Genomic DNA, 13,985 nt, shown 5'->3' on the forward strand with positions numbered 1-13,985 from the left:
TGTCAGACGACAAATGTGTGATACTTGGCATTCTCATTTGAACTGGTTGTAATATCTTATTTGTTAGTTAATAAAACTAATAATTTAAATAAAATCTTTGATATATCTTTATTTTATAGCTATAGAAGAGTCATGATTATATTTTCTGTTAAAATGTAATTTTACAACTGATTAAGAACACACATTTCACAAAAATAGATAATCCAATCATGTATACACCTCTCTTACCAGTTTTGAATCATTCAACATATAATACTGAGTGACTATTCAATGCTACAGATCCAAAGATAGACAATGACTAAATCACTGACCTTAAGAAACCTGCATCCTATGGAGCTAACATTCACTCAAACAATATTTATCTAGCTTCAGTGACCAATATTACAAAGCTTTAAGGCAGAAAAATAAAAATTACACTTATGAAATTCTCCCCAAAGTAATCTTTTCTAAATAAGTAATTACTGATTCACAGCACAACATATCATCAAAGGAAAAAAATTCCAGACTGAAATCACAGGTTTCATATAAAAATTAAGGTATTAGAGGTATAAGGGATGAGGTAAATCCCTAGATCTGGGAAGATCTGTGTACGTCTTTGTTAGCAACACTGTGTTTTCATGGAAAAGACCTTCCACTCAAGTTCTTCCAAATCTGTGTAGAGATATTAGGTAACCCCTCTAATTCTTATATATTCATTTACAGAAAAAGATAATAATACCTATTCCATTGGGTTGTGGTAAAATATGGTACATGCCTGGAACACAGTAAATGCTTAAATACATGTTAGCTGATTTAATTAATAATATTATTTATAGATTCAGTTTTTGCTCAATACTCAACCAGTGTAAATTCTCTGTCCCCAAAGAAAATAAGAAGAATGAAATGTGTTTCAAATTTCTCTCAAATATGAACAATCTAATATTATAAAAGTTCTCTCATTTACTAGATGGGGGATCTCCTTGTGTGGGTAGAGATGTTAAGAATGAACAAGAAATTCTACCTGCACTCCAGGACTCCACTGCTATACTATCAGCAAAGACAATACAAGTACATCTCCAGAAATCTTCCTGTGTATGAACAATGAACTGGAATTGCATACCCCATTAGCACCTTATTACAAGTGACAACTATGTAATTTCTGTGAGCCAGGTTAAAGAATGACAAGAAAGAGGGGACTCTAGCAGAAATGGCTGGTCACCCAAAGCCCAAAGTGTCACAAGTGACCCTTGGTAGGAGATTCAGGATCAGAGCCTCCCTGATACCCATCAGACTAGGCAGGCAGCCCTTTGGGTACCTGTATCCTCCTCAACACCACACTCCTAATCAGATTAAGCACAGGTGCATTCAGTAATAGGTAGGGGCTCAGTTTATTATAACTCATATAGCATTTCACACTCACTTGTTTCTGAAAGTAAACTCAGTTTAAAATAATTACAACATATCTTTATGAATGCAAAGGGTATTTTCATTTTATTGCAAAATTAACTGTCTAATTAAAAGGTCTTAATGCCAAGGAAGAAATTAGGTAACAATCACAAGATAAATATGAAACTAACAAGGTCAAATAAAGTGTTTAGCCAAAGTTGTTCTAATAGGAAGATCACCTGTTGCCCATTTGCTATATAGGACTGAACTTAAAATTATTATATAATTAATCTATTATGCATAGAACATCCCATATTATTTTTAAAACTTAGATGTTAACAAAAAAGCAAAGTTAATATTAATGAAGAATCTGTGTCACCAAAACTATGTTAGGTGCATTACAAGTATAATCTCATTAACTTCCTAGTAAGATTAAAGTAGGTTATATCCATTTAATCTTTTTGTTAAAAGCATCATAAATTATTTGTGGAGTTTTTAAGATTTAAAAACATCACATTCTTTGCTACATCCCTCTACAACTAGAGGAAGTTTGAAAAATATAGAAAACGTACATTTATTACCCAAATCAAGTTGAAAAAATGCTTCATTCATTCATTTAAACACTTATTACCTCCAAGAACCAGATACTATACAAACATACAAACAGGCACATGCATGCACACTTGAATATTTATCCAAGGCTACTAAATTGAAGCCTAAGGTGAATGGCTCTGAATAAACTTGGGGCTTTTGTTGAGAAGAATCTCCAAATTTGGGGCAAGAGCTACATGATCTGGATAAGTGAATATAGTTGGAGATCCTCCTCCACTCTACCATACAAAGATTTCAGCAGTTCCTTTGAACCTATGTCAGAGCCCAGTATTGAAGAGTATCAGTTTGAAAGGGTGCTAAATTATCAGCCTGCTCAGAGAACTGTGCTGGATGGTATGCGCACTGACACCTCAAGATGCCTCATCACCTCCTGCAAAATAAGGTGCTCACACAGCCTGCCAGAGCAGTGCCCTCGCGGGAGGAGCACCCACTTGGCAAAGGCCTGGAGGTACAGTTCACTACCTGACTTTCTCCACGGCTCCTCCCGCACTCTGCCTTGAGCAGGGTCTTGGGCTTCCGGGACTTGAAGTTGCCCATGCTGGTACGGAGCACGCCTTCCACCAGCAAGGTCTGCTCTACATGCTGCGGTGGCTCCCGAAAGGGTGCTGCGGGCTCCTCTAGGAGTGCCCCGGCATCGGGGTAATTTTCTTTATTGTCTTCATCTCTAAAACAGGAAAGACCAAATTTAGAAAGCACCCAAAAAAGTATTAAGCTGCTGTGGGAAAGCGAGGCTGGCATACTCATTGCTGCTCTATTTATATGGTATCTAGCAAAATGTTTAGGGCAGACTTTGTTTCACAGGAGCAAGAAGTGAAGAAGTATGAATTTCACTCTTAAGATCACTCCATAGTCTTTCCTAATCTTTGCTAGTGGATACATACATTTTTTGGTAGTTGTAACTTTGTGCATACTATCACATCGGTTTTTAATTTTCCACTTCAAGATGCTTTCATGTATATATTCTTTTCTCTCACAATAATAATGTGAGATTCAGGTTAGAGATTGTCATCCCAGTTTTATAGAGTAATACTCTGTAACTCAGAGATTAAAAAAGTGATTAATAGAAAGACTAATTCACTCTGACCTGGCGTGGTAGGTAGGTCTTCAGTCTCTCCTGCGTAAATGTCTTTGATTCAAGGCATGATACTTCCTCTTCCCTGGCATGTTTATAATCATCTCCCTACAGTTTTCAAAGACCTCCAGAAGTTTAACAGGGTCTACTTTGATAAGAAACATGCTACATGGATAAAATGCAAAACAAGGGCCAAATTTTACCCACGCAAACTATCTGAACCACACCCTCAGTACACACTCCAAGATCCCGTTGTCTGGCTTTCTTCAGTGAGGAATTGCTGGAGGTGACAGAATGGGCTGGTGTTACCTTCATACATTTAGTGCCGGATGGCACTTTTAATTTTCACTAAGCAAGCAAATTCATACAATATTACCCCCACTGTTTCAATTTCCTCTAAAGTAGTGACATAACACTTTTATTTGAAGTCATTAATCCCTCTTAACTCTAGACGCATTTTATTATCTTATTTTGCTAAGAATCCATTGATACAGCCAAATGGGGCATTTGCTTTATACAGTCAATATCTTGAACCTTAATCCACTGGTAATCTTTTGGTACTAGATCATGCAATTCTCTAGGAGTAGCCCCTTCCCCCAAGTGCTATTTTTCCCATTTGCTGTTTTTCCCTGATTGGAGCACTCATAAAAGATATTTTGACAAGGTCAGCTAGGAAGCAATTCCTCATGGTTCCAGGGCACATAAAGCTAAGAAACAAGACCAGCAAAGAAAAGATTTCTATGCCCACTCTTGAAGAGTGCCTTTTCACAAGTAAAACAGAGATTAAATTCACAGAACTGATATTGAGAGGATGAACTCCAGTTAGCCTCTGGGAAAAGATCAAAGCAAACATCAGGATAGGAAGTCTGGAGCATGATCAGGGTGTGGCTGGGCAAGGTCTGGAAATAAGACTATGTCAAACAGTTCACCTTAAGCCTCAGAGCAAATTTCATAATGCCTGGTAAAGGAGAATCCAGCAAGTGAAATAATTTTTCAATATTAGTAACTGAAAAAATAATTAACAAGTCAGTGCCAGTGACACCGGTTAATATTTCACCTTAATATAGACTACAATTTTAAATATTTCAGCTCACTAATGGATATGGTAACCAGTATAAAACCAGGAGTTGGAACTCTACTGGTTCATTTGAAATTTCTGTCACTGGAGACACACTCTGAGCTCCCTGATGAGAAACAAAAGGAACAGTTGTCTTTACAGTAAACTTAAATGGCTTCTCATTCAAGGAAGATTCTAGAATATTCAAGAATAAGAGGGGGAAAGTCAGTTTCAAATCAGAAACGACCCTTTTGATAGACCTATTCTTAAAATAATATCTGGACTTTATTTTTGCATATTTTTAAGGTGCCCCCAATTTATAAAAATCATCTTGTTCACCTCCTTGACTTAAAAAACAAAGAACGTGGGCAAGGGGAGCTAAAAGCATCTTTCTCTCATTACACAAACTTAAAACCTAAATACAAAAGTCATCTTTGGAAACCTATTTCTAACTTGTTAATGGTTCCTCAGAATCTCCAAAACAGGAAAGTACAAGTTGTGTAATTTATGCCACTACTTATCAGAATCATTCATAACTGAGAATGAGTGTGGTATTCTGAAGAAAATAAGAGTTGAAAGGTCCTCTCACATATTCCTTTTGTCACCTGGTCCACAGCAGGTCACCTCTCTGACCCTCATCCTAAGGTGAATGTCTCTCTACCTTTTAATAAGATAAGACAATCCCTGTGAAATGCCTACCATAGGAAGCTGGTTCAAGGCTACAGCCTAATAAATGGGAACTATTGTTATGCTCACAGGGCTTTAGCCAAGTGGTAATTTGCAGAGAAAAAACTGAGGGCTCTTTTTAGTCTCCCCAATATCTCCAGGATAAATTCCAAACTCCTTAGCAAGGTACACAAACCCTTTAAAATTCGTCTTTGCTTATCTCGGATGTTTCTGTACTTAACTCCTAGGTCCTCATTCCCACAGGTTCTCAAGGCTCCCGCCATCCTGAACTGCCTGCTGTTCCTACAACTCTATTTTCTCTACCCTTTGTTGGTTTTCCAGTAAGTTGGTGGCATCATCTTTTTCTTGGCCTTACACACACACACACACACACACACAGACACACACATCATATGCTATTGTAATTTTCTTAGAGAATACATCCCAGAAACCTCTCTGGGCTGTTTGGTCCTTCTAAATGAATCCTCTGTACACAACTAGTAAACTTGCATTTAATGCACTGTAGCACCATCTATATTGACTGGTTTCTGGTACAAAAAATAGGCCTTCAACAATTGTTTGTCATCCAACAAATTGACCTGAGTCCAAATTCTGCTTCATAGTAGCTATGTCAGCTTGGATGAGCTATAATTCCTCTGAGCCTCAGTTTCCCCACGTGTGGAGTAAGGAGAGAAACATCAGCCTCTTTTCAGTTGTTTGGATTAAATAATAAAATGTATATGAAAGTGCTCTGAACAAAGCAAATATGGAAGAATGTTAACTGTGAAGGTTTTGCCATACCATGAACCCCTTGATGACCAAGACCATACTCCAAACACTCGATGACATGTTTGGTGAATAAATCTGTAATATCTGCCACAGGCTCTATGATGGGAACATTGAAATGGAATAACCAATATTTAATTCAGTAAGCATTTATTGAGCATTCCCCATATGAAAGGAACTGCCTTGGTACTAAGGACAGTATCTAAAACTGGACAAGACAAAACTTCCTTTAAGAACTGATAGTTTATTAGAAGAACTTAGACACAAGAACAAGTGACTGTAATTCAAAGAAGAGACAATGGAACCCAGACCCAGATGATTTCTGTCCTTCACAACTAAGAACCAAGCAATCGTGGATCATACCTGAGACTGGAGCAATCAGTCTGATCTTCATGTAGGGAGACTATGTCTTCGTCACACCTGGAGAGAAGGAACAAAACCACATCAGATCCAAGAGTCTACAGCAGCAGAAGCAAAAGCATCTAGAATTATCTTAGTTTAGCACAGTAAATTAAAAAATAGAACAATCCTCACCACTCTCTCTCAAACTAGCACCAATTCCCAGCATGTGTACCAGGTAATGGCACTGATACTGTCATATCATGCCACCATGTTCCTGCATAACTAGTGGTAATGTTCCTTTATGATCCACTGTTCTGAATCACCTAAACTAATAAGATCTTGGCAAGGACCAACATGTTCAAAGCACTTGCGGGTACATTTAACACCAAAATTGGTGGATTATTCTTGTTTCAAAGCATAATCCACTGTATGCCTCTTGAAATTTCCTCTGCCTCAGGCAGTCCTAAACCACACTAGCTCCCATTTTGCTTCCTCCATTGGCTTCCAGACTTTCTCAGTCCCTTTCCTTGTCACAAAACTTCTGGAATAACCCTGGGAAAAATTCATGGTTCTTCTAAATGGGAAGTCTCCTGTGTTCCACACTGCCTGAGGGAATCTAGAGCAAGACCACTCTCTCACTCTGTTGTAGGAGGAAGCCTTTGTTCCTGTTTTCAGCCATTTCCACCCCACTCCAGCCTGGAATGCTTTTTCCACCTCTAGCACCTACTCATCCTTCACTTGCTCAAGTGAAGTATCACGAGTTCTATGAACCAAGTTCACCCACGGCCCACATACCTGCTTTAACATTGATACATAAATGTTTACTCTTCATTCTGAGTTTTGGGTAACCAACTGTATCTTGCCTCATAATGCTATGTAATTCCTTCATATCTCTGGGATCTTTTTAATTAGTTATTAACTCCTTGAGAAGAAATGGCATTTTTTCTAGATAAATTGCCACAGTGCCCACAATGGTACCCCAGAGTAGGCATCCAATAAATGCTGAATGGAGTCATTATGATACTACTACTATGGAAGTTTAGTAAAAATGCCACAGGGGTGCCAAATTCCCTTAAAAGTTATTAAATGCTTACTTCTTATTTCTGTACTCTCCTTGTCTCAGACAAGTCACAAACAGTTTGGGGGCCCATACTTTCAGTAGCACTACTTCTAAAGGACACAAAGTTGAAAAACACCTGGACCCTGCTCAGAGAGATTCACAATATAATGAGTAGACAAAAATAAGTAAATACCTACATATATAATCTCACCATAATATAATAATAATATTCATACTGTATGAAATCATTTATAATTTTTAAATATTCCTTGCTTGCAGTGGGATATAACTTATCCACAGAACAAATTGATGAAAGCTCCAGTCCTCTTCCATCACTATCCCTTTTAAGTTATGTTTTAAATGAATTAAAACAAAGGCCACCTAGATTCTAACTCTCTTGGCCTGCTGAAATATTTTATTCCCATTGTCAGTTAAAAAAATTGGTATACTTAATACAGTGCTCTTCTTAACAAAATAATTAAATTTTCTTGCTTTCTCATGTTTTTCACTGTCAGTAAGACCCTCTGTCCATATTATGAAAAACAACAATTGAATTCATAAGTACTGTCTTGTTCTCTATTAAAAGCATTCACTTTAATAGATCATCTAAGATTTGTAATGTGAATGAATATGTTTCCAATAAAAGTAATCTCACAAAGTAGAAAAATCAGTGAAGAAAAGAGATCTAAAATTTTTGCTTCCAAAGAACTAGGGTTCAATCAGAGGTTCAACCCAAGGGCTCAGCAATAGCTATAGTTTGGGAATTTGTCAAGAACTTATTTTTCTCCCCTCACTTGATTTATTAACCTTTCTTTTCAAAGTACAATTTAGGTAAAAATGGAAACTCAGCACCAGAACATACAAAGTTGCATGTGCTTTCTTAAGTATGAGGCCAGACCCTGATTAGCTGATTGAATTTTAAGGCCTATTAAATGATCTCAGAAGTCCCTCAATGAAACACAATTCCTAGATCATAGATACAGCAATGAAGCAGATCTGTGGACTAGCTTACATGCAATGCATATACAAGCTTTTTTTTTTTACTTCAGTTGGATTTTACATTTGCTTTGATGAAGACCATTAAGTTTTACTGAATTAACATCTCCCTTGTGACTCTTCTGCTGGTTCCTTATGTGGGACCCCCCTATACAATGTCGAAACAACGGTAAAACTGGATTCCACAGTGGGAACCCATATCCAGATATCCCAAGTCCTGGAAGAATTATCAGCTCAGACTAAGTGCCCTACTGGTCTTGGGTATGGCATTCTCTTCCTATATTATAACTCCAATAGGGGAATTTAAAACCAATCTCTTTAAAGATCTCCTTAGATATTCAAAACTGAGGATGCTTTTCAAAATGTAAACTGTGACCTATTAGTAGGTATTGAAATTAGACACCAGCTACCAGCATGTTGTTATTGTTGTTAGAGAAATAGAATAGAAAATATCAGTATTGTAAGGGTTGAGTATATTTCACAGAACTTGCTTAAACAAATCATGTATATGTGTGTGTGCTGGATTGCATTACAAAATGTTTTTTAGGGCACCTACATGGCTCAGTCAGTTGAATTACAGATTCTTGATTTCAGCTCAGGTCATGATCTCATAGTCATGATATCTCTCTTATGAGAATCATAAGATTCTTTCTCTCCCTCTCCCTCTCCCTCTCCCCCTTCCCTGCTCATTCTCTCTCTCTCTCTCAAATAAAATAAAATAAAATAAATATTTTTCTTACTATTGTTTGTAGTAAAAAATGTGAAAAGCACCCCTATTAAATGATTTCCTTTGAAGTTCTCATCAACTTGGGTCCAAGTCCCAGGGTTCTTGATTTATTGTTACCCAGACAATATGTGGATAATTTGCCCTTGCAATCACTTCTTTGTGAAATGCTCAGGGTTGTTACCTTTTTTCCTATTTGGAGTTTTATTTCCTCTATCAATCACAAACAAGAAAATCTTATCTGGGATTTTACCTTCACTGCTTACCTTCTCTTTGATAGCATCCCAGTTAAGCCTGCCAGTACAATGAGGTAGGAGGTGATTGAATTGCCCAGAGTCCAAGGTGGAAGGCAATGGCCCCTGTGGTATTTTTGCTCCACCATACTGAGTCTACCAAATAGTCTCTTTAGTTTATATTCCAGAGGCTCACTAAAGAAGGAGAACGACTTGTTTCTTAGAATAATGATGGGGAAAGAAGTGTCCATGCTCTCTTTATTGATTTAGGGTAAATGAAAAGAGAAGCCTCAGATTGTTTGTTAGATAAAATGTGGTTGTGCCAGGAAGTAGACTCCTATTCACCCAGTAGTCCTGTGTTCCCTGAGAGCAACGGTGCAGAGCTGCAGCCTGAAATCCTATGGGATTTCTCAGTGTGTCTCCAGAACCACTTGCATTAGCATTCCCTGGGAGCCTGATTAAAAGGGCAGGCGTGGGCCCCACTTGTACCTCAACATCACTAGATTGGCTAGCTCCCTGAGGGTGAGGCCCAGGAATGTGAATTTTCAAACCAAACTACTTTCCCAAACACACACAAACATAGCTAGTGTGCTTCTAAAAATTTTACCACTGACTTAAAGGTTTACAAAACCCAGCACTAGGCTGACTCTAATATAATCACCAATTGTAGGTTCCCACTTTGGAATAAAGCCTGGGCAGCTGAATCTTGTACAGCCTCATTGCCCTTCCCCAGTTCATACTAATGATCAGTTTCTCGATCATCAGTGGTTTTGAGAACCTCTGCTTCGGATGATAACTAATTCATTGCAGAATTCATTTGCTGGCCAGGGTTCATTTCAAATAGCAGCATAGCCAGAGCAACATAGGAAATGACCATGGAAAAATAGATAAAAGGACCCTGCAGATACAGAAGGGAAGTCCAAGGCCACTCTGATCTTGGAAGAATTTGGGTATAAAAAGAAACTGAATTGGTTCAGAACTGCACAGATAGTGCCAGGCTTGGGAAAAACCAAGAAGAGAATAAAATCTGTCCTTGAGTCTCTCCCAATTTCCCTTCTCTTTGACTCTTAAGAGACCCCCCAGGAGGCCAAGCTCACCTCTACTAGGCTAGACTACCTAATAACGTAAATTATATTAAAGTGTTAATGACAACTTGAATCTGTCTCCCAGGGGCACAGACTTTTTAATTTCCATTTTAATAAGGGTCACCACCAGAGGCATTAATGCAAAAGAAATCATCTCTGGGTGCAATTTCAGATACTAAAAAAAAAGTGAGTGTGGGTAGGAGGAAGTCGGAGGGGATGGGGGCAGGAGGTATGAAGTTTGTATGTATCCAGAACAGAACACACAACGAGGCAAGTGCCTCCTCTGTGTATGTTAAGACCACACCCAAATATTTACTGAGCACCTGCTACATCTATGTCTCAGGATAGTGATTCTGGTCCTGTTGGCTTTGGGGTAATGGGTAATGCCAAAGAAGGAAATGTCAAGTAAAATGTTTCATATTCCTGAGGAGAGGAGAAAACGTTACATTAGACAATAACTAGCTTTAAATGACCCTACTTTGTGCTGTGTGACACCTATGAAGCATTTGGTATGTTTTAAATATACTCCTTAGATTTTTAGATTAGCCAGATGGCATTCCAATTGTTACTCAGGTCCTTATAAAATAAATCACTGTCACTTCTCTGAAAACAACAACAGGATCTTATGCAATCAGAACTCCTTGAGGAGTATCCAAAGATAAAGTACCAGACTTTCCCCACAGTTAAGTGTAAAATCTTTTTTAAAAATGTCCATGTGAAATCTGGAACTGAGTATCTCATTTTGAAGCCGCTATGCCCAAGGCTGACTTTGAGGATTCAGCCACATAGGGCTCCCAAGAATCAGGCACAGAAAGCACTTGGTGCCTGCCTATAAGCACAGCAATGGGAGGAAAGCACCACCTGTGAACCTGAACCAGGAAGTCACAGCCTATCTTTGGCCTGCATATTTCGGCACATGGTCCTTCCTCCTTTCTCGGGTTTTTAGAAAACCAAAGATGCTGGCCCCAGTGAGTATTTTATGCGGCATCTTCTAAAGTCAACCATTGATTGTCATTTTTTAAGTAACTCCAGTTAAGTGATCCCAAAGCTTGACACTAAGACAACAGCATATCCAAACACAAAAACAAAAGAATGTGGCAAGCCATGGTACCTGGGAAGCCCTATAGAATCTTACCCTTCCATCACCAAGTCATTATGACAGTGGTAAAACTTGAGACTCATGTATCTGTTCCCACATTTATTTGCCTTTTGAGAAACTTTAGCAAACAGTTCCTGAGTTGCTGGGCTTTTCTATATCAAACTTGCAGCATTTTTTAAACGTAGGTGACTATACAGCCTTATAAATCCCTTTTTCCTGAACAGCTGCTGAGTGACTTCTAACAAAAGGTCCCAGAAGTAAACATCATGAGTTAGCATAGAAAGACTACCTAATGCAGTACAGATATTTCACATAAATGTATATATGTAAATTTTATATAAATTACATATATTAGTATAACATACTACCTATTAATTTGTAACATATATGTATAGTATAGTATTAGGAAAACATATTAAGGAATGGATGACAAGAATTAAAACGGTGAACTATATCTAATAAAAAATACTATGACTGCTGACCTTGAGCAAAATACTATACTCCTTCATTCCATGTTTAAATGATGTTAGTTGCCCCAATCAGCAGTTTAGCCATAGGACAAGATGATTATTCCTCCTATAGCCAGATCTTTGAGGTCAGAAGACCAAAAAAAAATGACAAAGGGCATGCAAAAAAGTTTACCGTGTCTTAAAAATTTGCAGACAAGAGAGGGTAAGAATAAGTTTAGCCTGTTTATCACATGCTGAAATTTAATTCAAGTCATTTCACATCTATCTCCTATTTGTTTTAAATGTATACATCGTGCTCCATGAAAACTGACACCAATGTTGGCAAAATAAAACAAAGCTTCCTTTCTGACATGTCAGATACAATTTTTTTTTAATTTGAGCTCCAAGAACACATAACTTAGAGCACCAAGCTCCTGCAAGCAATTAGTTTGTTATGATATCTCCCCCCATAGCTGCTAAAAGGCTGATTTCAACCTGTAAAGATTTCTGGGCCCCATCAGTCAGCACCTCTCCAGGTCTTCAGAGTCCCAGATTACAGGAGACAATGCATCTAATAGGAAGAGCGACAGGGAACGGTGGAGGATACCTTCACGATAGTTGCTTCCAGAGAAAGGCATGCAAGTGTTATTTTAATGGCAAGAAACACTTACTCTGTTACAGCAGAGCTGCTGAAGGAATTATCCTGAAGGCTGAAACAGAAACAAGAAAACATCAGCCAAGTCCGGCCGGGGAGCCGTCTCCCTGATTGCTCTCCGGGAGTTAGAGCACACACACAAACATGGCATTGCAAGGCAAGTCTCAGGGCTCTCCCGGCACGCTCGCTCTACCTTGGGCTGCTGTCTGCACATGCTCGTAACGACACCCCCAGCTGGGGCCCAGCCGCCCGGGCGAACCACAAAGCCCGGCAGCCCGCGAGGCTGCGGGGACAGAGCTGGGCGGGGCGCGGTGGCGGTGGCGGGGCTGGCCCTGGGCCCCCAGGTCCCCAGGATCTCTGCAAGGAACGCCTGGAGAGTTACCGGACCCCAACCTCGCTGGCCCCGCGCCGCGTTTAGTCCCGGCCTTTGGGTGCCAGCCACCCCCGGGGCTGGCAGTGGGAAAGCCCAGGCGTTTCTGCCTAGGTGCTGAAATTGCTGGGGGATTTGCTTTCTTCCAGACGTCTCCTGCCAATTTTACAGAGCTACCCCCTCTAGGGATGGTGGTTTGCAGAAATTTCCGTCGGGAGGGAACGACAATGAAGAGGAGGACATAGCTGCTGTTTTTGCTCTGCGTGTGTGTGTGTGTGTGTGTGTGTGTGTGTGTGTGTGTGCTCGCGCGCGTGCGCGCGTGTTGCTTTTTATTGCCCTGCATTTGAAGGAGGGCTCACTGCATCACACCCGCTCTGTCTGTCTGCACAGTCATTTCAGTCTCAGAGAGGAAGCGCCCAGCTTCGGACTATAGGGCTGTGAATGAGCCCACGCAGGGCAAGTGGAGAATTTATTCCAGGCAGTACTGGCGACTGGGGGGCCGTACAACGGGTGGGGTGTGCTGCGCCCAGAGTCGCCTGTCTGAGCGCCACTCCTAAGCACCCTTTCAAATGGCAAGAGATGAAATCCACAAATGCCATCCTTTTTAAATAAAGGCAGCCCTGTTGGGGGAAGGGAATGCTGTCAGGTCCCCACTTGCTTCATTCCCCTAGGAATAATTGTCCTGCCCTCTTTCCATTGTTCTTTTCTCCTGCCAGCTTGACCTTGATATGAAATGAACAGTCATCTGTGAAAGATTCTTATCTTCATTTTTGAGTTAAGTAAATTCTCCAGGCCCCTTTTTAACCTCTCCACTCCCAGAAGCAGCTGAGACTGTATGTTTTAGTTCAAACTATATCAGGTGATGAGTTAATTCATAACAACAACGACAACAACAACAGCACCCCCTCAAAGTTTTACTTTTGGTTAATTAGAAAAATTACCCAAAATTTGGTAATAAGGGTAAAGAGCATTATCTTGCAGTATTACACTGAGACTTTGTTTTACAGGTCCACCCAAGAACTGCTCAATTCTCTAGGAAGACTTACTTGTGTGTGACGTTGCTGCTCACTATTGGTTAGACGTCAGATGTTACAGTTTCCTGTCAAGCTGTACATTTTGTCCAATCTGTCCAAAGGAAAAGATAACCCAAATGTTTATGGTATTATTGCATTGTGCAACTTTAACCAATTTTGTATCTAAACTAACAATCATAGACTATTCTTCTAAATGCCTGTAAATATTAAAATACTCTTGGTTTCAAAAGCATCACACTCATAAGTTCCCTCATTAATAAATTAATAGATTTCTGACATGTGTCTATACTTGTACAAGTGTCATGTTTTTAACTTTTATTATACTTTGAAAAATCAAAATTCAGTTTTCAAAGAAAAATAGATTTCATTAAGGTCCTTTG

General features: G+C 39.4%; 1 protein-coding gene across 2 annotated transcripts in view; it reads right to left on the reverse strand.

Annotated features, from left to right (window-relative positions):
* Positions 1 to 12,338, reverse strand: part of FAM13C (family with sequence similarity 13 member C) — a 152,178-nt gene extending 139,840 nt beyond the window's left edge. For both annotated transcript variants that reach the window (XM_029931724.1, XM_029931723.1), the window contains exons 1-3: positions 12,218 to 12,338; positions 5,922 to 5,978; positions 2,440 to 2,641 (exon numbers count right to left, since the gene is read on the reverse strand). In XM_029931724.1, coding sequence (XP_029787584.1) covers positions 2,440 to 2,641; positions 5,922 to 5,978; positions 12,218 to 12,279 — 321 coding nt within the window. In that variant the 5' untranslated portion in view covers positions 12,280 to 12,338. The remainder of the gene's footprint in view (positions 1 to 2,439; positions 2,642 to 5,921; positions 5,979 to 12,217) is intronic.
* Positions 12,339 to 13,985: the final 1,647 nt, after the last annotated feature.

Source organism: Suricata suricatta, chromosome 2 (genome assembly GCF_006229205.1).
Source record: "Suricata suricatta isolate VVHF042 chromosome 2, meerkat_22Aug2017_6uvM2_HiC, whole genome shotgun sequence".
NCBI lineage: Eukaryota > Metazoa > Chordata > Mammalia > Carnivora > Herpestidae > Suricata > Suricata suricatta.